The 26,758-nt window shown below is 32.2% G+C and overlaps 1 protein-coding gene and 1 pseudogene across 1 annotated transcript; both read right to left on the bottom strand.

Annotated features, from left to right (window-relative positions):
* Positions 1-10,554: 10,554 nt before the first annotated feature.
* Positions 10,555-13,496, bottom strand: LOC137837348 (co-chaperone protein p23-1-like). Its single transcript, XM_068646326.1, has 6 exons — positions 13,338-13,496; positions 11,658-11,844; positions 11,412-11,577; positions 11,294-11,331; positions 11,135-11,192; positions 10,555-10,912 (listed from the first exon to the last, which is right to left on the bottom strand). The coding sequence occupies exons 1-6, from the start codon at positions 13,340-13,342 to the stop codon at positions 10,797-10,799; spliced, it is 570 nt and encodes a 189-aa protein (XP_068502427.1). The 5' UTR covers positions 13,343-13,496; the 3' UTR covers positions 10,555-10,796.
* Positions 13,497-19,247: 5,751 nt separating this feature from the next.
* On the bottom strand, positions 19,248-21,253 carry LOC137838328 (adenosine kinase 2-like; annotated as a pseudogene).
* Positions 21,254-26,758: the final 5,505 nt, after the last annotated feature.

Raw genomic sequence — 26,758 nt, 5'->3', positions numbered from 1 at the left:
AAAAGCCTCAATCTTTGCTTCATGGCCAGAAGGGAGGATGACTCGAGTAGTGTAAGTTCATCAAACTCCTCAAACTCTGAAAATTATGGTCAATTTCTTCAAGCCTTTCAAGAAACACATGAAGAAGCCAACCGATTGGCTCTCTTGAACAATCGGTTAAAAGAAAAGAACAACTGGCTTGAAAACAGAGTAAAGGCACTGGAAGAGGATTTAGAAAATTCAAAAACAGATTTTGAAAATCTGGAAATCATTTACAAAAACTCCTCTTGCAAGTGTGATACTCTAATTTGTGAAAATTGCGAAAATCTTGAAAAGAAGGTCCACTATCTTGTTAAAACAGTGGATAAGCTTTCTAAAGGCCAATCCAACTTTGAGAGTGTTCTAGCATCTCAAAATTGTGTTTTTGGAAAAGCTGGATTGGGTTTTAATCCACAAAACAAACAAGATATATTTTCAAAATCATTTTCGAAAATGCCAGAAAAACAATCGATTAGACCATCGAAACAACTGATTGTTACATGCTTCTATGGCATGAAAAGAGGCCATTCTGTGAGGTTCTGTAAAATCAGAAAACATGTTGTTCCTAAAGGTCTTATGAAGTGGATTCCTAAGGGAAATAAAGCTTTAATTGACGAGTTTAAACCAGATGGACCCACATTCATAAAGGGACCAAATCTTTGTACTTGAAAATCTCTTTTGTAGGAAATCTTGGAGGAAAGCAAGCAACTATGGTACTTGGATAGTGGATGCTCCAAGCATATGACAGGGGACAAATCAAAGTTCCTGAGTATCTCCTTCAAGAAAGAGGGTCATGTCACCTATGGAGATAACAACAAAGGAAGAATTCTAGGGAGAGGATCCATAGGAGATGAGAACATCTTGGTAATCCATGATGTACTTTTTGTTGAAGGCCTAAAGCATAATCTGCTGAGCATTAGCCAACTATGTGATAAGGGGTATCAAGTGATGTTCAAGACAAACACATATGAAATCTGTCTACCTAACACCAAAGAGGTAATGTTGGTAGGTAAGAGAGTTAATAATGTGTATCTTCTAGATATCTCTTCACCATGTTCAATTGGATGTCTTCTATCCAAGCAAGATGAATCTTGGCTTTGGCATAGAAGAATTGCTCATATTCACATGAATCATTTAAACAAGATAATTTCAAAGGATCTTGTGATTGGGCTGCCAAAACTCAAGTTTGAGAGGGATCACATTTGTGAAGCATGCCAAAAAGGGAAACAAGTGAAAAGTTCTTTCAAAATTAAAAATGTTGTTTCATCTTTGAGACCTCTTGAACTTCTTCACATGGATCTCTTTGGATCCTCAAGAACTATGAGTCTTGGTGGAAATTATTATGCTCTTGTTATTGTTGATGACTTTTCTAGGTACACTTGGACTCTTTTCTTGGAATCAAAGAGTGATGCCTTTTCTGCATTCAAAAAGCTAGCAAGAAGGCTACAAAATACAAAGAACAGCAACATAGGTTCTATTAGAAGTGATCATGGAGGAGAATTTCAAAATGAGAAGTTTAGCAAATTCTGTGAGAAGTTGGGAATTTTGCACAACTTCTCTGCTCCAAGAACACCACAGCAGAATGGAGTGGTAGAAAGGAAGAACAGGTCTCTTGAAGAGCTTGCAAGGACAATGCTTAGTGAATCATCACTTCCTAAGTATTTTTGGGCAGATGCATTGAGCACCTCTTGTTATGTGATGAATAGGGTGCTTATAAGGCTCATTTTGAAGAAAACTCCATATAAACTCTTCAATGGAAGGAAGCCTAACATCAGTCATCTCAAAGTCTTTGGCTGCAACTGTTTCGTTCTCAACAATGGAAAGGAAAACTTGGGAAAGTTTGATGAGAAAGTGGACCTTGGTATCTTCATTGGTTATTCACTCACAAGTCATGCATATAGAGTCTACAACAAGAGGTTGATGACTGTAGAAGAATCAATTCACGTTGTCTTTGATGAGGTAGATCGCAGAGTCAATCAAATCCCAAAGACCAGTGCTGAGGAAGATGAACAGAGCATCAGTTTGGAGAAGCTGGAAATCTATGCAGAAAAACAACGGTTGATTCGCAGAAACAACCGATTGAAATTCTGCAACAGAGTGAGTTGCCCAAAGAGTGGAGGATTCCTAGAGATCTATCAGTGGACAACATCATAGGGCAGATAAAGGAAGGCGTCTCCACACGTAGCTCCATCTCAAACTTCTGCAGGCACACAGCTTTTGTCTCTCAAATTGAACCAATATCAATTGAGGAAGCTCTCAAGGATGAGAAATGGGTTGAAGCTATGCATGAAGAGCTGAATCAATTTGCAAGGAATGAGGTATGGTTTCTTGTCCCTAAAACTAATGAAATGAATATTATTGGTTCGAAATGGGTTTTCAGGAACAAGCTAGATGAGGATGATGTGATCACAAGGAACAAAGCAAGGCTAGTTGCAAAAGGCTACAATCAAGAAGAGGGCATAGATTATGGTGAGACCTTTGCTCCTGTTGCTAGATTGGAGGTTGTGAGGCTGCTGCTGGCTTTTGCGTATATGAGTGGTTTTAAACTCTTTCAAATGGATGTCAAGAGTGCCTTCTTAAATGGCTACATCAATGAGGAAGTCTATGTAGATCAACCACCGGGCTTTGAAGATCATAAGTATCCCAACCATGTCTTCAAGTTGAAGAAAGCTTTGTATGGACTGAAACAAACTCCAAGGCAGTGGTATGAAAGGCTTAGCAACTTTCTGCTATCTCATGGTTATGAAAGAGGAATGGTAGAAAAGACTCTCTTCATCAAGAAATCAAATGCAGAAATAATTCTTGTGCAAATCTATGTTGATGATATCATCTTTGGTTCTACACAAGATAGATTGTGTGAAGAATTTGTGGTTGCAATGAAAGGTGAGTTTGAAATGTCTATGATGGGAGAACTATCTTTCTTTCTTGGATTGCAGGTTAAGCAAACAAAGGATGCGATCTTCTTGAGTCAATCAAAGTATTGCAAGGACATTCTCAAGAAATTTGAAATTGAGAGTTGCAAATAAGCAAACACTCCAATGCCATCAAGCTGTTGCATGGATGTGGATGCTGCTGGAAAGTGTGTAGATCAAACAAAATAAGAGGATTGATTGGATCTTTGCTTTATCTAACAGCTAGTAGGCCGGATATCATGTTTGCGGTGTGTCTATGTGCAAGATATCAAGCAAATCCTAAGGAGTCACACTTCAAAGCTGCAAAAAGAATTCTGAAATATCTCAAAGGAACATCATCTATAGGACTATGGTATCCTTCTCACTCTTCAATTCATTTAATTGGTTATTCAGATTCTGACTTTGCAGGTTACAAGCTAGATAGAAAGAGCACAAGTGACACTTGTCACCTTCTTGGCTCAAGCCTAATCTCATGGCATAGAAAGAAACAAACATGTGTTGCTCTCTCTACTGCTGAGGCTGAATATATAGCTGCTGGTAGCTACTGTGCACAGATTATGTGGCTCAAGCAACAACTTGTAGATTTTGGTTTTCAAATCAGCAAGGTTCTTTTGATGTGTGATAACACAAGTGCCATCAATCTTACCAAAAATCAGATTCAACACTCAAGGACCAAGCATATTGACATAAGGCATCATTTCATCAGGGATCATGTAAACAATGGAAACTGTGAAGTGAAGTTTGTGGAGACCAAACTGCAGTTAGCTGACATCTTCACAAAGCCTTTACCAAAAGAGAGGTTTTTCTTCTTAAGAAATGAGTTAGGTATCCTTGATCTTAATAATCTCTCCTAAATTTGTTTTTGATACATGCTAAAGTCTATTTGTGAAGACAAATAGGGGGAGAATTAATTGGTTCTTGTATATCTTTATCTGATACTGTATAATCTATTAAAATCTCTGATATAAAAGGTTTTCTGTTGCTGTTGATAAAAACAACCGATTGTTTTGTGTAAATAACCAATTGTTTATCATGTTTTATGCCTGAAATATGTAAAATTCTAACTTGTTGCTGTAAGAAGCATTGGATAGTTTAAATGTTATTTTTGCAGGTACTGCTTCAGATTCAATCAGATCAAACACAAGCACCAGGGATTTGTCTTCATCAAATAGGGGGAGATTGTTGAACCAAGTGGTGTTCAAGCTTTGAAGAATCCAAATCCTTTGAAGGATGTTGAAGCCTTTGTTGTGCTTGGTGTTGTTCTGCTGGTTTAGTATAGTTCTGGGGTAGTTTGATGTTTGTAATCCACCCTTTGATTAAATCTAAAGCATAAGCATCTCAATCTTTGTGAAAGTGAAATGTTTTCAAACTAAGTTAAAACAACTGATTGTTTTGTCGAAACCAATTGTTTGTACTTAGGTGTTTTGAGAAAAAGATTGAAAACTATTTTTCAAATGGTTGAACTATTAAGAACCAAAACAACCGATTGATTTGAGGAAACAACAGATTGTTTGTTTTGGGACCATAACAGAAAAACTGTTTTATCTTTGACTGAGCTTTAAATGATTTAACTGCTTACGCTCCATTCATTAAATGCTTTGACCAATCTTTTAATGCAATTTAAGAGTTTGTTAAGATTTGATAACAAACTACATCTTTGAATAAATTCATAATAACAGATTTCATAATCAATCTTTGACAAGTTTTCACTAAGAGTTTTTTAGTTTTTCAAAAAGCTGAGATTGCTAAGAGTTTGTGATTGATCAATGTCTGTGGAATAGGATTTGTTTGTATTAATTTCAGATTATCTTCTGTAACAAGTGTAATCCTTGTACTCTGTAAAACAAGTTTCGTTTCTGTGTTTGCTAAGATTGGCTTGTGTTCTTGAGGGGTTCAAGATCAACAATCTTGGTGTTGTTGTGTTGACCAAGGAGAGTGTGTTTCTTGAGGTGTTCAAGATCATTCTCTTGGTTGTTGTGTAAGTGATCAAGTTGTGATTGCTTAGTGGATTTCCTCAGGGTTTTTTAGAAGACTGGATGTAACTCTGGGTTTGGAGTGAACCAGTATAAACATCTGTGTACAATCTCTTTATCCCTATCTCTTTAAATTCAGTTTTGTTATTTGAAAACTGGTATAAACAACCGATTGTTTCGGTAAAACAACCGATTGTTTTTCCAGTGTTGTGCTTTCGCTTTATGTTTTGAAAAAATGATTTCTTAATCAAAGTTTTCTTGAAGTATTTTCATTCTAAGGCTTAAAAGTTTACGAAAATCTTTCTTAAACAATTCACCCCCCTCTCGTTTAAGGCCATATATTCTAACAGATACAAATATCAAAACTGAATTTAAAGAGTTAAGGGAGAGAGAGAATGCACACAGAGATTTACACTGGTTAACTCTAAACCCAGAGCTACATCCAGTCTTCTCAGAAACCACTGAGGAATTCCACTAAGCAATCAAACCTAGATCACTTACAACACAACCAAGAAAGTGACCTTGATCCCCTCAAGACACACACTTCTCTTGGCCAACACACCAACACTAAGAATGTTAATCTTGATCCCCTCAAGAACACACAACACTTCTCAGCAAACACACAGAAGAAACTTGTTCAACAGATACAAGGATTACACTTGTTACAGAAGCAAATCTGAAATCAATACAGGCAGAAATCCTATCTCACACTCTTTGATCAATCTCAATCTCTAAGCAATCTCAACTCTTTGAAAAACTCAAATCTGTTCTTGTTTTTAAAACCCAAATCTGTTTTACTGAATATATTCAAAGATGTTTGTTATCAAATCTTAACAAACTTATTCATTACATTTAAAGATTGGTCAAAGCATTAAAGACTGGAGTGTAAACAGTTAAACCATTTAAAGCTCAGTCAAAGCTTAAAATAGTTTTTCTGTTATGGTACCAAAACAAACAATCGGTTGTTTCCACGAATCAATCGGTTCTTTTAGTTTTAACAGCTCAACCATTTGAAAAACAGTTTTCAACCTTTTCTAAAAACATCTAAGTATAAAACAATCGGTTGTTTCGACAAAACAATCGGTTGTTTTTCACTTAGTTTGAAAAACACTTTTCTTTTAAAAGATTGAGAATGCCTATGCTTTGGATTCAATCAAGAGTGGATTACATAAACAATCTATCCCAGATCCTATCTAAGACAGCTCAGCAACAGCAAGCACAGCCAAGCCTTCAACATCCTTCAAAGGGTTTTGGATTCTTCAAAGCTTGAACACCACTTGGTTCAACATATGGGAGGATCCTTATGAAGACGTCACTCTCTTTCAAGGGTCGTCCACCAATACATAGCATTGCCTTGGAAACTTAGGGTGGCTAAGGATACTTTGTTTTCTTCACTTACATGGTGACATGAAAATAATTGTTCAACCTTCTTTTCCCAATCTAGGTAAGCTTCTACATTTTCTTGGCCAGGGAAATGAGGTAGATCTATCCTAACCTCCCTAGGGTTTTCTTTCTTTTCTCTTCTACCTCTTCTTGGGGGTGGTTGATAATACTCATTGATCCTAAGGCTTTGTTCCCCATAGGATTCATTCCCCCTAGAGCTAGATGAATGTGAACCTTTTTTTGAATTTGTGACTTCATCTTTAACCTCTTTCAAGTCATCTCGCATTAGAGCAAATTGAGCATCCCTTTCTTTAAGTTGGGCCTCATGATGCAATTGTCAAAATGAAAGAGCTTGGACATCTTGGGCAACTTTTTCCAAAAGGGTTTTAAAAGGAGTCAATTCACTTTCACTAGAATTGCGAGATGGAGAAGACATGGTTAAAGACTTGTGTCCTAAGTATTTTACTTCCAAAAAGATAAAGATAGTAATTAAGGTAGCTTTCCAGGAAAGAGAGGTGAGTCACTAGGACTTCTTCTGTACCAAGTCTTACCTTGCCAAAAACTATCCCTCAAGACTTGTCTCACACCTTTTTCTAAGTAAATTACGTGAGTCACAAGTAAAATGAAGACACAATTTTATGCAAAGAAAAAAATGCAAAGCAAGTAAAAGAAATACAAGACAAGTCATTAAAGCAAAAACAATTACTAAGCACAATTAAAGATTGCTAACTAGAAAGCTTTAAACTAGTCGTTTCCTAAGGTGAGGCTTCTAGACACTTGGAGCCATTGAAGACACACTCACCATCTACACGTAATTAATCCACTAATTAATCAAGGTAGAATGTAATTACAACTCAAAGAAATAAAAAGAAATTGAATTACACAAGTAAAATTCAAATTTCCTAAACTATGCACTCCTTGGCTTGTGGTTGATCTTCCTTATTGTGTTCTACAAAGTGTATGTGTTTGTATTTGTATTTGTATTTGTTGCAGATCCTTGCCTTAACCTCTTATGGTTAGCCAATTAAAATCTTCAAAAAAGTACCTACTAAGTAGGGATAGACTCACCACAAGGTTAATTCCACTTAGCAAGCACCAATTTGAATTTTGTTCTCCAATCAATTTTAGAGGTCAAGAAATGAAAGCAAGAAACAATCCAAATTTAAAAAATAGGACAATAGCAAATGGATTTGATTTATATGACACAACTAGAAGGAGTATTGAATAATATTGGACAAGCAATAAAAATAGGCACTCCACAAAAGGTAGCACACAAATTGAACCTAGAGAATGGCACTAGAATTGATTAGAAAAACCAAAACAGTAATACTGGAAATTTTTGGTCCAAAAGGCGTGACTTATAAAATTTATGCTGAGCTGGCTATTTGAAATTTGATTCTGAAATTTGAACCACAAATAATTCAAGGTCTTAGCAAACTTTTGGTGCTGGAATCACACCAAAACTATGCACCAAATAATTGTGATAAATTTTTCAAAATTCTTGTCCAACTACCGTATCTTTTGGCGCCAGGATGCACACTTTTTTGTTTTATTTATCATTTTTTCTCTATTTTGTCTTTTGATCTGATTTTTTTTTCTTGATTTTCTAATACATCAAAATGTATAGATCCAGATTTTCATAATTTTTCCTCAACGTATTTGAATTTCATAACAAAAAAAAACAGCCATCGCAGAATTTGAAAAACAGAGTAATCCTAATTCTGGAATTTAAAAACAGAATGAAGAACTTCAAAAACACAATGGAATGAATGTATATGAATTTGTATGGATCTAACATACAAATATGAACTCAAACTAAAAGAAAAATGCACCAAAGGATCAACAAACACAGAATTATAGATCTGGACTCAAATCAAATCAAGAAACCAAAACTATTAGGAGAAACATGACTTAGACAAAACACAATTGGATTCGGAAATTAAAATGACTCAAGACACATATAATGAACCGAATTGAATTGCAAACAAGACTCAAACAAACTAAAAAACAAAACAGCAACTCAATTCTATATGGATTCCTACACAAATGTGAAAATTAGAAGCTCAAGAGCAATTTGAACACGATGCACCGATTGGATTTCTCCAAACAGCACCTAAATCAAATTAAAATGCAAAAAACAGCAAGACAATATGGAGAATTGAAGAACAACACGGAAATAAGAAGAACACAAAAATTAAAATGAAGGAAGACACTTAGCTCTTGTAGAACCGTAGCTCATGATACCAAATGATGGATTTGTGTCCTCCTCTTTTCGGTTTTGTAGGTGATTTGCGGAAGCTTCATGGATTGGAGATGGAACAAGGTCCTCCTAGGAGTGGTGGAGACCTTGAAGGTGCATGAGAAGTAGGATTTGAGAGTGGTAAGGCCAACTCTACTTGGAAGGTGACGGTTTAGGAAGATTAAGAGCCTAACCTAGGAGGTTTTGGGAAAAGAGTGATATTGGCACAATTTTGGCAGCAATTCACTCATGTATTAATCTTGAAAAAACAAGAGCCAAGGCACTCCTTATATAGCACTTGGAGGCCGGATTACAAAGAAGAAAAGAGAGAGAAATTCAAAGTGTTTGCACATGTGAAAGTGGCACCAATTTTCAGCACATGTGAGGTAGGTTCTAGAATCCTTCCATGTGCTAGATGGTCTAGAACTTACGCTCATTTAGGTCTAGATGTGGGCCGGACCTTAGTTTAATTAGAAGTAAGAAATTCTAATTAAACTTAGGTTAGCCTTCTAGGTACCACTTTGCATGTTTTAACACAATTACAAAAGAATTAAACTATGCTACTTTTGACAAAAATTAAAAGTTATACTATGCTTGAATGTGGACATCTTGGAGCATGTAGAGATAAGTCTCTCTGCCATCAGTAGCAGTGTTCCAATCCTCTTCAAGTCTTCTAGCCATGGCCCTTGTGATTGGTCCAATATGACATGTGTTTGGCTCTCCTTTGTATTGATGCGTCATTTGGGTATAAATGCTATAGGATAAAAATTTTAGTTTATTGGAAGGGTATGACTAAGGATGTTATACACTTTGTTCTACAGTGTGTTGTGTACCAGAAGCAAGTACATCCCTATCGACAGATTTCAGTGGTTCAAAGGGAAAATATGACGCTCATTCTTTGGTCCTTACAGAATTGTGGAGTGGGTAGGAGCAGTAGCTTATAAGTTGGAGATTCCAATCCAATTTCGAGTGCATAATGTTTTCCATATTTTACAGCTTAAAAAACGTGTAGGAACCGCAGTTTCCAGTGAACTTCCTTAAGCAGCAGATGGCACAATAAGGGAAAAAGAACCTTCTTTGCTGATAAAAAAAAAGGAAAAAGAACCTGAAGCTATACTGGATAGAATGACAGTAAAAAGAAAAAGGATCACAATAAAAAAGTGTTCGTTAAATGAAAACAAGTTACCTAAAGAAGCTACCTGGGGTTCTATTATAATTTCAAGTTTCCATTTTTTAATCCTTGAGGACAAGGATGCTTCCTAGGATAGAACATTGTTATCAAATAACTGTAATTGTCAGTTATTCTGGACTATCAGTCCCTACAATAGGAACTGTTGTTATGTTGTACAGTAGTGAAAAAATTAATAATCTATAATCTTGTATTATCTTTTTCCCTTAATCAAGTATTAAAATGTGTCTTCAAGGTTCCACTTTTGTGTATGCTTTTGGTGTGTAAATACACCTAGAATTACCTCCTTGTCAATCTAGAATTTCGCTGTTCATATCAAAGGCATGCAAATGCGCCTTTCTTTCATTCCAAGCATCCAAAAATCACCAACTTTTCCCATTTTTCCTTCCCTCGTTTCTTCTCTTCGTTTTGTGAACAAAAAAATCCATATTTTGTTTGAGAGGAAAGCAACGGAGGAGAAAATTTTAAAGATTAAATTACCCAGAGAATAGAAAAAAAAGGTTTTTATCTAAATATCAATTTCTCTCTACTATTTCCTTGTGCTATATTTGTCCCTTTTATGTAGGAATCTTTTGGAAAAACTGCTTGTAGAAGAAACTAAACCCATCCTTTGCTAGTTTTTCTTTTTCACAAATACTTGTGAACAAGCTTTTCAAACAGGACCTTAAACTAGCACTAATTGAAAACGTCTACAGTAGTTAAATGAGCATCCCATATCTTAAAACATTGATCAAAACTCCTAAATTTACCTTTTCCTAAAACGAAGGTTACTTCTACGTTCGTTATCGATCATTAGAAGTGTAGTTTCATTGAAAAGTATAGAGCTCACTGTCCACGGCATTCTAAGCAAAACATACACATAAACATTTCCATTCTCAAATAGTACTATGTACGGCCACCGCATATATGTGTAGCTTGTTAAAAAATCCTGGGTCAAAACGCTGAAAATAAAATAAGTTAACATGCCAGCACAGAACCATTAGTTAACCCTGCCAAGGTTTTCAGTAAGCAACCTTTCAGGAAAGCTTGTCTTGTCCTTTACATAGTAGAAGCCATGTTAGGGTTCAAGAGTGTCAAATTGTTTAAGCTTTAGAATCAGGTGCATCCTTTGGATCTGTGCTTACAACATCCTTCGTGTCTAGTACATTACCAGTAGATGCTTCTGCTGCATCCTCCTCTTCTGTGTCACTCTCATCATCTGCACAAAAGTACCAAGAGTATAGTTAACTTTAGCTAAAGCAAAATTATAGAAACTGTGTTACTTGGGTTCGGTTGCAGCTAGTTAGCTAGTAAAGAGTATGCTAGTTAGTTGGAGTCCCGAAGTCACTGAAGAAGAGCTTCATGTATCACTCCATGAAAAAGAAAAGAAAATTCATGCTGTATCAAATAAATACCATGGACAAAACCTATATATGCTTACCATCATCGTTGCCTGCAGCATCAAAATCCAAGCCTTCACCCCCTCCCATGTTCAACTTCTGCAGTGGAAATGAATTTAAGGTCAAGACTCAGAGAGTTGATCTAGCAAAAAGTACATGATGTGTAAACTATTGTTTTGAGTTTGAGATACAGTACTAACAGAAAAATCAATGTCGCCAAAGTCCATGTCAGATGTAGCTGAAAAGGAAATACGGAAAATGAGACAAAACAATGTAAAATAAAAGCTTAGATTCAGAGAAATTTTGAAAATAACTAACGTTGATTTTCTGGCTCCTCCTCATCTTCATCTACCCATTTATCCCAATCAACTTTCAGGAATACCGGAGTTTTGCCTCCCTTCTTCAACAATCTGTCCCACCACTTGTTCTCAGTCTTTTTTACCAAGTAGCAGATGTTTCTTGAACCCACACTAGCTTTGCTATTCTGTGAAGACATTAAAACACCGGTTAAAATATAAATGGAAAAGGTTTTAAACAAAAAAAACATCAGCTGGCTGCTCTTACATTTACATCAATCTCGTCAAACAGATCAATGTCAACTTCATAGGGAATCTTCTCTGAACCAGCAGTTGCAGAAAAGTGAAATTTTCCTTCTGGCTCTAGTTTGAGCTTAACATCCTGAGCATCAGGCAACTCAACTGTTAAGTAGAGTACATCAGACCTCTGAGCCCATTTGACAGAAGGATGGCGACTGTATGATAACCAAAAATATCAGGAAGAAATTCAGAGTATAACTTCGGAGTAGACTAGCCAAAAGCTGTTTGGCCAGGTGAGAAGAAGATTAATAGACTAGTGAGAGAAGTGTTTTGGGATGGGAAATAGATTCTGTCCATGTATAAATAACTGCTAATTCAAGTAGAGAATGTAAATAAGTTTTATTTCCAAACTTGAGACTACAAAAAGCTTCAAAGGATTTGGATGAACACCTTGAGGAACACTAAACAAGAATGGAGTTTTGACAATTCACTTAATCATCAATAATTATGAAAACAACTAACACTTCTTCCAATCTCTTTAAAGGCTTAATCATTAACTTTAATTTCTAGCCTTCGAAGTAAGCCCCAAATAACTTATTTGAGTTGAAAAATTATGTAAAGAACTCATCCAGACAGGATCAGCATGCTTCATAAGTGCTCGTTGAAATGGATAACTCCAAGTAAATTGAAAATAAGTCCATCAAATTGAAGCGTAAATGCAGTAATGAAAAACATTAAGAATGAGAAACCATCAGTTTGGTTCATGATAAAGATCAATAGCATTGACGGAACCATGTGGTTTACCACACCTAATGGAATGTGATTGTTGGACACCAAATTCAGATATTTTATTTTCCAATTTTTCATCAAAGTGCAAAGAATTAGTCTAAAATTAAAAGTGACTAACTTTTCTGTAATGAAGTAGCAGGAAACTAAAAGGTAACCCATAAAATGACTTCCCAACAACAAAATAAAAAATAAAATAAAAGTGTACAAAACAGATAAATTAGATACCGACAGCTGACCTACTTACATGCAATTTCTTGACTTCAGTCAATCAAAGAATAAAATTCTTGGATAGAACAGATTTCGGCCCACCAGACTTGATCATAGACAAGATTCTAACGCTAAAATGATTAATTTACGGCCAAAATCTATTATTGTCAGTGATGATAGATGAAAGGGGTACCACAGTGAAGACATTTCCAAATTGAACAACAAAAACATGAAAACTTTGAACTAATTGTTTCCTCCATTTCTCGCTCCGCTAACAGCAAAAAAGAAATTCCCAATTCACAGTGATTTTAATTTTATAATGAAACAAGCAAAATAAATAAAATACAGAGAAGCAGGAGTAATCTAAACCCTACAAAACCTTGAAATAAAATGAAAGTCATCAGTTTGTAGCAAACCATGCGAAGATCAACAAATATATAATGGTATTATCGGTTCAAAGAGAATTTAAAATGCTAAAAACCCTAATTAGTTATTTCCTAAAAACTTTTCAGACCAAAAATAAAGAAGAACAGAACATGAAGAAGTAAATACAATTAAAAGAAATCCAAAACAACACAGTACTGAGAAATTTATCCAAGTTAAAAAATATTAGTAATTAGCCAAAACAAGAAGAAAACACAGCATGCATGTGCTCTAAAATTTTGTGTTGAACCACAGAAGGGAATGAAAATGCATATGTTGAAAATCGCACCTCATCTTAGAATAATTTTTCTCTGGAAAACTCTCAAGACTAATCGGTTTGTCTTGTTTCCTCTGGTTAGGGAAGCGTTCCCAACACCTATAGTGAGTGAATGATTTGTTTTTGTTTTGTCTCCTCTCTAGATTTTCTGTGTGCACCTCTTCATGATTATTTTACATAAAATTGTCTAAAATAATTTTTTTTTCTCCTTCTAGCTGTAGTATTGTTTGTTTAAAATTAGTCTAAATTTTTTATTAACTATTAAATTGTCTTCATTAAATCAGATTAGTTTTATTAATTTATTTCACCAACAATATTAATTTTGACTAATATCCTCTAAAAGTTTACCAGGTGTTGTCAAAATTGACAAATTAATTTAGTTTAATAAATTAATGCAAAGACCACCTCACAAATACCTTTTATGAAATTAAAGCAAGACTTTTATGAGACAAATTAAAAGATATGATCCAAATTTTATTTTAATTTAGCCTTAAAAAATTGAATAATTCACTCGTACAAAAGTCTTTTTATATGAATTTTTTTAAAGAGATTCTCCATTTGTTTCTTGATTAATGCAAATAAAGTTTCATGCGAAGTTATTTCACAACTACTACTGATTAATATAGAGAATCACATTTTGTATTTATTGATATAACATTCAAAATATAATGTTTTGTGTTAATTAATTATATTAGCAAATATTAGTCGTATTAGGAATGCAAGTATGTGTATGAGTCTTACAAAATATTGAATAAAGATTCACAAACTTGTTATCTTTAAGTTTTTTTTTTTATTGGAGGTAGTAGGATAATCTTTTGTATGGGTTGATTCATGATTTATAAATATGAAATTTTTTTAGTGTATTTCCTTCAAAAAGACATAACTATGGTTTTAGAAACGATGTGAGGGAAGAACTTTTTGTATCAAAAATCTTTTTTTGAAGAAAATTTTAGATAAGTATAACTCTTCAGGATAAATATGAATATAAGTCACCACTTACGTACACTTAATTAAACACTAATATCTTTTTTGAAAATTACAAAGTTGAAACACATATAAACTTGAAATATGATTTAAGATCTAGAATTTACTGTTTAAAGTTTAGGATATCAAATTTTGTTCAAATTCATCATACCTTTATCGTTTTATTTTATATAGACAAAGTTGTTAGTTAATACATTAACTTTTTCTTTAAGAAAAGTTATCATGTTAGGTATTATTGTGAAACTTGACATATCAGTTAGGTTGACACTTCAAGAATCAACAAGCATCTGTCATCACATAAAAAAAATATTATTAAAAAAAATACAAGCAAATATGGGGACTAGACAAAAACCCATATATAAAAAACATAAGAAAAGTAATATTTAGGTAATTTATACCTATTAATAAAGAATTCTAAGAATAAACTATATGGAATGTAATTTATACCTATTAATAAAGAATTCTAAGAATAAACTATATGGAAACTTATTATACCAATAAAATTGTTCATTATGAATTAACCCTAAGTTAGCAAGCTTGTTAGCACATGCATTGCCTTTACTAAAAAAATGTGAAAAATCCCAAGTCTAATTTTCCCATAATAATCAAGGCATGATTCCACCTATTACGAAGAAACCAAGAAACATTAATCCTAGCAGTATAGAAAATAAATATTTTAATTAAATTAGATTTATAAGGTTATAAATAGGAAACAAGACATTTTATTATTTATTTTTTTATAAATCATCATCTATATGCACTTTATTCCCACCTACTTACTAAGATTATGCTACGCTTTTCTATCATTGTTCTATTTAGATTACGATAATTAAGAGGTGATTGGGTTACATCAATCTTGGTTTATCAAAATTTGTTTAAGTATATTTTACCTTTTCTTTCAAATCTCAAGTTCTTTGTTTTTGTTTTTCCTTATACTTAGAGGTTGAAGAGACTTCACATGTGTGATTAGATAAGAATAAATGAATCAAGATGATATAGGTTTGTAATGTTGTGTTTAGTTTTCAAATTAGGATGTATAGGAGTGGGTTAAAGCATATTTCTCTTTTTTTTTCTCTTTTCATAGTCGTTTCCTTGAAAAACAAGTAATTTAAAAGTAATGGAAGTTAACTTAAGCTCATAATTAGATATAATTGAGATTTTGAGAAAATGGATGTGAAATAATTTGTAATTGGTTAATGAGTTTAAAATCATATATTAGGTCCAATTTGATGTTTTAAGTTTGTAAAGGACAAAAAAATTGTATAGATTTACATTTCATAGAAAATTTTGAAGTTGGATTGACGTGTAGAGTTTTCTTGAATCATTCGAATTGATTTATGATTTATCCTTGATTTTGATTATGAACATGTTAAATTTGAAAAGATTATAACACAAAAATTAATTTATTTTAAGTAGAATATATGTAAATATGATAGTTCATACTTAGTAATTAAACTTATTTGGTTTATTGTGGAAAGTTTAACTCGCTTTGTTATGAAAATAGTGTCATTATGATTTTGTTCATATTTATATATCTCACTCAATTGAGTCATCGAGTGAGACAAAAGTGATAATTTTTAATACTATTGTAAGTTCATGACTTAAACTGACTAGCTACTCATTTAAATAATGATATTTCAAACTTAAACACTCAAATGTACTTTGATAAAGGAAGAAATTCTAACCATTTCATCCATTCTAAGAAAGAATCACACTCCATAAACCATATTCCTATGTGTTTACAGTATTTATTAATTAATTTTTTAATAAATAAAAAATTATAATTTATTGTAATGGTTATGATGAAATGAATTATATTTGGATATATGACTCAAACTTATAATAAAAATAATAATAATAATAAATAAATAAAATAAAGAGGATAATTATTATATAAAAATTAAACAATAATAATAAATTAGACTATTTTTATAAAATTATATATTATATTTTAACTAAAATTATATTATAAATAATATATAAAATAAAATTAAAATTAAAATATTAAATATTATATATTATATATTTGTTGGTTGAAAATATAAATTAATATTTTTAATTTTGATTAATAAAAGTACTTAATTAAATTATTAAAACTGGTTAAAAAAATTAGGTGTAACTATAGTTGGAGAGAAATTACTTTAATAATATAGCCTATTGTATTATTTAATCTTTAACTTATAATATTAATTATAATTTGATATTGTTTTCACAAACTTTCGATGTAATTTATATAAATTGTCCATACAATTTTTTTTCTAAATTACTTACAATACAATTAAAGTCTTATATTTGTATTAGTAACTTTATTTGTACAATATTTATAATTTATATTTATACATTTTAAAATATTATATAGTTTTTAAATTTTATTATTTCATTAAATTTGATCATTTATTTGAATTTAAATTTATAAATAATAATAATTTTAGTGTATTATGTTTAATGTAATTTATAATTATTAAAGTACTTTAAATTTATGTTTCAAAAATTAATTACATAAATTTAAATTATATATACATATATTTCTTTTTTCTTTAACCTTTTCCATTTTTATTTTTACTTTTCTTCTCTCACCTCACCCATCACTCTCACCCGGCTCTCACCCGGCATAATCACACACTGCACCACCTCAATCCTCCTCATCAACCCCACCACGGCTTTAACAATCTTTACAAAAGATGAACATTCTTCTGTCTTTCAACTATATATTCTCTATATATTCACATCACTTTATTTAAATGGAACATATGAAACTAAATTCAGATGTTTGGAACATTGATCGTCCTAGGTCTTGTTTTAACGATATTTTAACAATGTGATATAATTTTATACATTAACTATTAAAATAGACAAACTTTTATAATGTTTTTGGTTAAAATTTGAATGTAATTAGTATATACTGAAAATTATCATTATGATACTATTTATCAATATAACTTAACCATTTCAATAATTTTTTAAATTTTATCTATTTCAATAATTAATATTTTAAAATTATATTATATTATATTAATAAAAATATTTCAAAATACCAATTAGTCTCGCAATTAAAAAATATTAATGAAAATAGTTCATTTTTTTTATTTTTGTGGAAATTTTTATTGGTCGAGAAGAATAAAAGCATTCGGGTTTTTTAGTCTCCATAATAGATTTTATTATAGTAGGAAAGGATTTTAAAAATGACTTTTTTTCTAATTTTAGAGATCTTAAAATTTTCTTAGAACGTCTCATTTTTATAATAGTGAAATTATGTCTGCTTGGTATATGATATGGTAAATAATAAATTCTTATATTTAAAATCTTTATTGAGATTCATATTTTGTCTAAAAACTTGTTTACTTTATTTATTTGGTCTATGTGAAAGGTATAATTTATGTATTTTGTTTGGTCCTCCAAATTAGCCTCACCCTATTTCTTGTGATGATAACTAAGTAACTAATTAAGTTCATTTCAAATTGAGTTAATTAACCTTTATCGTCACTTAATATTTTATAAATAATAGTAACGTAATAGTGGTAGTTTGAATTGATCTTTTCACCTATTTAATAATTTACTCACGTATAGTAATTCATTTTAGTTGGTTTGTACACTATCGGTCAAACTTTTGAACTTTTCATTACAAAGAAAATCACTTTTAGCGACCACCAAATTCGACCGCTAAAAGCACTATAATTGGTCGGTCGCTAAGCATATTTGCGACCGAAACAGTCATCAAATAAAAATGGAAGCGAAAACCCTAGTCGCAAAACATTTAGCGACTGAATTATAAATTGGTCGCAAATTTGCAACCGAAAGTTTAGTGGCTAAATCGGTCGCAGAAAATTTGGTCTCCAGAATTTAGAGACCAAATTAGCAACCAAATTTTAATAACAAAATCGGTGGCTAAATCGGTGGCTGATAGCGACCATCATTTTCGGTGACTAATAGCGACCACCATTTTCGATCGCTAATGGATTAAAATAATTAACTAAAAAAACTGGTGGTGGCTAATTCAGTGACTAAATGGAGACTCCAATAGCGACAAAATAATTTCGGTGGCTAAACTTTTTTTTTTTTAATTACAGCGACCAAACATAAATTTGTGGTTATTTTTATATGTATTATTATTAATACCTATTTAAAATGGTATTTTCACCTGTTTATAAACTTAAATAATTCAATTAAAATTGAAAATTCATGCTCATAAAGCTTTAACCAACATTAATTATAATTTTCCACAAATATAATATTTCTATAAACTTAAATTATTCAAAAAAAGTATAAATTTATACATATTAAACTTTAATCTACACTAAATCAATTCATATCATAGAACCTAAGTAGAAATTAAAAGAGAGTTAACTTTCCTACTTAAAATACCTTTTAATAAAGAATCTAATTTTAAAAAGTTAGCGAAGCTCACGGTTGAAATGAATATCGTAAATCTAAGTTATCATAGACGTCAAAAAAAATGGGACATACTAATTATCCATTCAGAATCATGTCTACTTAGATTTACTTTGAATGTACTATTTCGTTTTAATTGGAAAATATTGTGATAAGAGACCAATTTATTTATCTAAATAGAATTTTATATAAGTTTAAGTTTTTTTTATAAAATCTCTAAACTTAGTTTATTTTCTAATGTGGTTTGACTTGATTGGATGGTTAGAGCATTTTATATCCTGTAAGTCTGATTTATGACCTTTTATATTTGATGGTTTTTTTTATATATAATTTTATAAAAAATTATTCCCTGTGAATTATAATTGATGGTTAGAGCATTTCATACCCTGAAACCAATCTATAATTTTGCCCTGTGAATTACTCTCTTTTTTTCCCTGTAAATTAATCCTACTAATTGGGAAAATATATGGAATATAGAATGGGATAAAGTAAGAAAAACAATTCCTACAGCATTGCCATATATTTATTAGTTTACACCAATGCAAATTAAGTGTTAGTAATCCAATTTTAAATACAATAAAACCAATCATATAAAATAGAAACCCGTGCTGCAGCTTAAAACTAATGAAGCAGATCTTGAAGTAACAATAACATATGCATTCAGCTACCTTAAGTTCTACATATAGAGAACCAAAACATAGATAACTTGTCTCTTGTAACTTCAACATGATTTAAAAGAGGCTCCACAGATATAACCTGCCAATTTCGGTCTTAGTACTTTCCCTAAAAAATGTATCATTTTAAGCAGTGAATAGAAAAAATAGATTGAGTACTTACCTGCCAGTTACAAGTTTTCTATATAACCCTTTGGCCGCATAATATGACTCACCCTAAGCTTAATGAAGCAGTGTGCTTTAAGTAAATGACAACTGCATATATTAGGTGGATAAAAATAATATTTAGGTAGACTTGGTTTTCCAATTTCACATGGACACAATTCCTTGTATAGAAAGATGAGATTATTTAATAGTACATGAAGCAAAAGCTTAATAAATAATGCAGATTATTTTATGGACAAAACAGAATCAAAGAAATCCAAACAGAGAGGGCCTGTAGAGCAGGAATAGAAAACAAACACTTCATCACTCAATTTGCTCTTCCCACTTTTATCTTTCTCAACTTATTCAAATGTTTATAAACCCCATTGGCTTAATGCTATAAATTGCATCATTCTCTCCTTGATTTTCTTTCTCTTCTAACTCCAAAAATCTCATCATAATTCTCCTTCTATATGCACTCATCATAATTCTTCTATCTGTTGAGTAATTATTACCTCCCAGCCTTGAACTTTAGAAAATGTTCTTGCTTCAGTCTCATTTCCAAAAACATAGTCCATATATCTGAATCCAAGAATGGACATCGTTAATAAAATCAATATGTAAATTTTTCTTTAATAATATTAAAGAGAGAAGGATCCTTACAGTAGCACTTTCATCAGTGCATCCTTGAAGAACTCACAGATAAAGGGAGTGGAAAGGTTCATCATGAAGGTCTGCAAAACATGAATGGAATACTTATTCTTAGAAACTGGTATTAAAATGAGAATGCCAAGTTCGAATCATATCTAACCTTGCTATTTGCAGCTGCGTGTTCAACAACTAATTGAATGGAATCAGGGGATACACTGAGAAAAAAACATAAATATAGAAGTACTTGGCCTTTTCAGCTATTCACAAAACAGAACACATGATAACAAATGTCGGCTATCTAGATTATTCAGGTATATGAGATAGAAAGAGACACTATATCAACTAGGTACCTAATGCCCAATTTTCTGGTTTGATCAAATGCTCTGACTTATAGCAATTTTGCAGCTGATAAGTTAGCAACGAGTGACCTGTATTAGATGCAATCAAATAGGAGGCTTCAAATACTTGTTTTGCGATCAAATATATGTTAATATGAAGTATACTATTTACAAAAAGAACATAAAATATAATTATTGATTTCTATAATAAGTAGAATAGAAACTCAAGGAAAGCTTGATCGTCTCACCTTTCACCACCAACCACACAAACAACACAAGTTCCCATAGGTGCAGTATCGATTTCATAATAGTGAACCTAATTGTTGAATGAATAGAAAGTTAATTTCAGAAATGGAATTCTAAGTGACAAGATAATCAAAGATAAACTTACCTTTACACCATTAAGTGAACATCTCTTCTTCATTTCCTCCCCAAATTTGTCCTTTCCTATGCAGCCTATGTAACCTGTGGCATTAGGTACTTGAAGCATCCACTGTTACAAAGTGAAGGCAAATGATTAGCTACACAACTACTGCGGACTCAACTCATTACATAAAAGAAAGTACATACCTGAGTAACCCGGATTGAATTCTAAGTAGCACCTACCGATGAGAAAATTATAAAACTCGTCAAGATGAAATGTGCACTTTCATCTCTTTTCTTTCCCGCTCTTTTAGTAAAGCTAGAATCTATGACTAGAAATCTAATAATTCGGATCGAGTGTATTACCTAGCAATGTACTCCACATTAGATTTGCTAGCCAATTTTCATACCTAAGATGATTGCCAGATCAGATGAAAATTTATAAGAAAAAAATCTTATCCTAAAAAGAAAATAACCTCCGATAAAATACTAGCCCATAAAATAAATGTAGTAAGGAGAGAAAGCTAAAAATCTTTCCAGATCTAGAGGTTGAATATATAACCAGTTATAAATCAAGTTCTTAATTTACAAATTTTCTAAAAATATGTACATTGAGTATTTAGTAAAAGAAATAGGTAAAACTTGTGATTTTCCTGAACAACATTCTAGCATAAAGCATTAGCAGAGGGAAAAACAGATAAGAAGTGGGAATAGCGGTTTTATACATCCCAAGGACTAGAACCACATCATATTAATAATATGTATATGAAATTAAGAAAATGCCACACTCAGGGCCAAAATAGCCAAAATAAGAGTAGGTTATTAGAATCAATCAATCCTAACCATGAGAAAATCGAAGGAAAAATGAAGAAGAACGAACTGTAGAAGAACGAAGAAGAAGACGACGACTACCGAGAGCTTGAGTAGCACGTGAGTTGGAAGAAGGAATCGAAGAAGAACCAAACCATGGAAGCATTCGAAGAAGACTACCAATGTGTGGGTGGATTTGGGAGTAGATGATGTGGGATTTGGAATTTGAAAAACGCTTTGGAGGATGAAATTTGGGATATAAGGTTTATGAGGTTTTGGGTTTTGCTGGAATGCGTTTAAGTGAAAGGTGTTTAAAAATTTTAGAATAAAAGTTAATATTTTTTTAATAAAAGAAATTACACACGAGTTTTTCTTTTTTGTTCACTTTAAGAGAAGTTTAGTAACATTTTCTATTTTAATTATATTTATTAATTTTTAAATCTTCTTTATCATGTCACATTCAATCTTTTTTTTTCTTTTAAATAAATTAAATTATTATTATTATTATTAATACAATAAATAATTACATTTCACATCTGAAAGAAAATCGGTGGTTAAAAAATAAGCATATTTAATGGTATAATCGGTGACTAAAAAATAAACATATTCGGTGGTTGATTCAGTTATTGAAATAAACAATTATATTTAGCGACCGAAAGAAAATCAGTGGCTAAAAAATAAACATATTTGGTGCCGAAATAAGAAATTACATTTAGCGACCGAAAAAATTTGGTGACTAAAAAAGAAACATTTTCGGTCGCTAATTCGGTCGCAAATATATTTTTCCCAATTTATTCAGAACAGTCACCACTTTAGCGACCAATGGTTTTGTCACTCTCATATTCGGTCGCTAATTCGGTCGCTAAACTAACTAACATCATTAACAATTCATTCGGTCGCTATTTCAGTCACAGATTTGCGACTGAGGGTATTCAGTGGCTATTTTGGTCGCAAATTGCGACCACTCATTTTCGGTCGCTGAAATCGGTGACTAAATTGTTATTTTCTTGTAGTGTTTGATGTAAGAGTTATTTGTATCTACATATTATATATATGATTTGATTCACTAGTCTTGGTTATGCTTTACTTAGGTAAAAGCACATTCTCTTTAAGCTATTATCAATATTTTATCTAATAACACATATAACTCAATTTTATTCAACCAAAATTCAACTAGCTAACTAATAAAGTGTTTAATTATAGACACCAAAGTATCTATTAATTTAAGTTATACAATCTATTACTAGATGCTTCCTCATAAGAAGATTTATAGTTTATTACACAAGTTATAAACTCCTTCTTAAACAAAATCTTCTTTTATATAAAATTACTCCTAACAATCAACATTCAACAAATTCAGTACATAAATTTATTTCTAAAAATCAACTTTATGAACATATTTACAAGGTTCTTCATCGTGTAGATCTTTTTTCACTTTAATTTGTTATAAAAAGAGAATTGCTTAGTTAAACCAAGAGGGAGGAGGAGTGAATTGGTTTTAAATTTTTTTTGAACACTTTCACCTTTTTGGTATTTTTTTCAAAACCTTGAAAAGTGAAAAATAGAATACAATTTTAAGTGGAATCTAAATCAATACAAGAAAATTTGAGAAACAATATAAAGAATAGAGTAAACAAGAAATAAATCATATTAGAATTCATATTGGTTTATATCCTCTTGACCCCACTCCATAATGAACAATTCAACCTGAGAATTGTTAGTTCCACTAACTTTCTAAAAAATTATACAACAATCAATTCTTGAACCATTTCAAGCATACGTACAACACACTTGATATTGATATGATATACAATCCTATCAATTGTCACACCATTAGAGGATCTATAGCTTTATCAACTTCTAATTGTTAGAATTGTAGGCCTTAAATAAGAGGGGGGTGAATTGTTTATAAAAGATTTTCACAAACTTTGAAGGTATAGAAAAAGCCAATGAAGAATCAAAGAGAAAGGAATCAAGTTAGCCAAGAAACAAATATGTTTTATTATGTTTCCAGAAATTCAATTGGTTGTTTATACGATTCAACCGATTGTTTTTATCAGTAGTTAACAAAAACAAGTCAAAACAAATTTAGATGAGAGTAATGAGAGAAAGAATCACACAACAGATTTATACTGGTTCACTCTTATACCAAGAGCTACAAATTGAATGCAAATATTGGAGAAAATAGATTTGAAATATTTTAATCTGATATCTTAACTACCAGGAGCGTAAAACAAATTATTCAAAGTCCAAAAGACCGTTAAAAACATTTAAAGCATAAGCACAATCATTTTTGAAAAAATTAAAACAGATTTACCAAACATAACAAATTTTATTAAGGATTTTCAAAAAACAATCGGTTGAAATGTCGAAACAACCGATTGAATTGGTTTGACAGCAAGGTCAACTAATTTCAAGCTTTGTCAAAACCTATTTCAAAAACACTAAGTGTAAAACAACCGATTGAAACAATAAAACAACTGGTTATTTTTTCACTTCTTTGTAAAACACTATTTTTCAAAAAAGATTTGATTTAAACCAACTTTGGATCCTAATTAAGAGTGGATTACAAATTCAAACTACCCAGAACCCACACACACAAGCAACAACAAAGCCTTCAATCAATCTTCATGGATTTGGAGACATCAAAGCTTATCTTCTACAATCTCCCCCTATTTGATGAAGACAAATCCCTGATTTGCTTACGTTGTTCTGTTTGAATTTGAAGGCACCTGCAAAACTGAAAAAATTCATGTACCAATGAGCAATCATATCTAGGTTCCTCTAGCACCAATGAACCAGTTTTTACAACATGTGATTTTCATAAAGAAGACCAACAAAATCAGTGTGAATAAGGTGCACAATCAGAGTTTCTGCAACAACATATTAAACCATTTTAAACCAGATTAAAACATATATGTAGCAGCATACAAACCAGATAATTTCCCCTTATTTGTCTTAAAAAATAGAGTAGAAAAAGGGATTAAAACAGCAAAAAAAAAAAAATATTCAGCAGATTAGCACAAAATAAGAAAGTAAAGCACTAAAAGACTTCAATCATTTCTGTTGTATAGTAGCTCAAAAAGCTGATTTTGAACAGCTTCAATATGCTTATCAAGGTTCTGAAAACGTGCCACACAGAACTCATGATGACTCCTTTTTTCATCAGCAAAGTTATTCATCCTTCTCAGCATCAATCTTTCAAATGGAGACATAGAGGTGATACGTTCTCCCATGATTCCAGCACTTGGACCAACATCATCATCTCTAGCTTGGAATCCAGCATCAACATCATCACCAGCAGCAACAATATTAGCTTGCTATTCTCCACCATCTTCAGCATGAGCTCCACTTGAGGATCCAACTTGATCACCATCCTTACTGACCCACTTTCCACCAATTTTGGTGAAACCCATCTTGCTAAGGGAGCCATTGTTGACTTCATGTGATGTTTTGACGACTTTAGATTGCTTCTCCTCAAGATCAATTTCAAAGTAATGCAGAAGTTTAGAAATAAGGATAGCATATGGATAGTGGTAATGATGTGAGTTGATTTTTATAGGGTTGTATTTATGGTGACACTTTACTTAAAGTTGGGATTTTAGCAATTTATGGTGAAACCTAAGGAAGATTCCCACTGGACACGAACTTAACCAAATGGTTAAGTAAGTGTGAAGGTGCACTTCACAAAGGCAAAGATGAAAAATTAATATAAAGTGATAGATGAGATGCAATGTGGAATGGGAATGCAATAAGGTAAGCATCAATGGTGGTCATGGCTGAACCAATTGATGAACCATAAGCATATAACAAAAGCAAAACCAAGAGGAAGAATTCAAGACAAAGACATATATGAGGAAATGAATTTAAAAGAGTGGAAGAAGGGTAACTTATGGAGTGGTTATGAGAGTGGTTCACGCCACTTGGGGTGTGGTAGCCACCAAGATGAGTGAAGGGCTTCCACTTGAGAGTCTCACACTACTCAAGATAAGACCTAGCCAAGAGGATTCAAACCTCACAAACTTCTGACAATTTGTGCAAAGTAACTTTTCCATTCAAAATTAACATGTAATACATGGAGTAAGGCACCTTATTTATAGGAATGAGTGCCTTGGTAGCCAAGAAAGGTAAGCGTAGGATGGGAAATAAGTGAGGAACAGCCAAGGAGGGTTGACTAAGGTCAAAACCTCATCTTTAGGCTTTCCTTCTAGAAACTAGGTCAAAAACCTAATTCTAGGTGCCTTGTCTTGAAAAAGTGAGCTTGGATCAAGCCCATTTTGCTATGAGTACTTCTATTTATGCTAAAGGCACCTATTCTATCATATCTTGCTATTTGGACCCCTAAGGAGAGCCTAAATTATTTACAACTTGTTTTATTCTTAAGAAGACCAACAGGAAGAACAATAGATGTTCTGGTTTGTGTCCATTTCTCCCTTTGGTGAGGTCTGCTAGATTCTTGGTGAGGTCCTCACTTGTTTGTTGAGATGACTTCTCATAGTATGAATGGTCTTGTGTATCCTTGGTCATCTCCTTCTTGAATTGGTTTGTATCATGCCCCCGGGTTTGAGAGAATTCAACCTCTAATTTAGAACTCCTACAGATAACATAGTTAGTTTGTTCACATTTAAGAAAGTGCAGGGTGTGGTATGTGAAACAAACTTATGTTCTTTGAGCTTGAGGAGTTCAAAAGGGCAAGCTCTTCTTACAAGCCATTTTGGGAAAGAATATTTGGGAATTAAAGGGCTTGGTGTTAAAAATTCTCTCAAAAGGTGAGAACCCTTATGAGGTGTTTGATGTTCATCCCAAAGTCTCTTTGTCCAAGATGTCAAGTAATTTTTATTTGGTAATGAAAAAGATAAGGAAGAAGGACACCTTGGAGGTGTAATTTGTACAATGACACGAGTTAACATGAGTGATTTAGTTGTGTAAGATGATATTTTGTGACTCAGTTTACCGTTTCTTTCTTGCTCTTTTTTATTTTCTCTTTTGTTTTTCATTTTTATTTGGTCCTCATGAACCTCTTTGGGAGAAAGGGGTTGTAAGATAACCTTGTGCCCTTGGAAGTTAAAAGTCATTTTGT

Source organism: Phaseolus vulgaris, chromosome 4, assembly GCF_000499845.2.
Source record: "Phaseolus vulgaris cultivar G19833 chromosome 4, P. vulgaris v2.0, whole genome shotgun sequence".
Taxonomy (NCBI): domain Eukaryota; kingdom Viridiplantae; phylum Streptophyta; class Magnoliopsida; order Fabales; family Fabaceae; genus Phaseolus; species Phaseolus vulgaris.
Note: the sequence above shows the minus strand (reverse complement) of the source record. Positions and strands in the feature narration are given on the sequence as shown.

Bases quoted from the DNA above. Each gene is read 5' to 3' on its own strand.
- LOC137837348 (XM_068646326.1), bottom strand. The intron at 11,578-11,657 runs GTAAGAGCAGCC...ATGTCTTCACAG, and splicing joins TTGACGAGATTGATGTAAAT to AATAGCAAAGCTAGTGTGGG. The intron at 11,193-11,293 runs GTTAGTACTGTA...TTTCCACTGCAG, and splicing joins TTGGCGACATTGATTTTTCT to AAGTTGAACATGGGAGGGGG.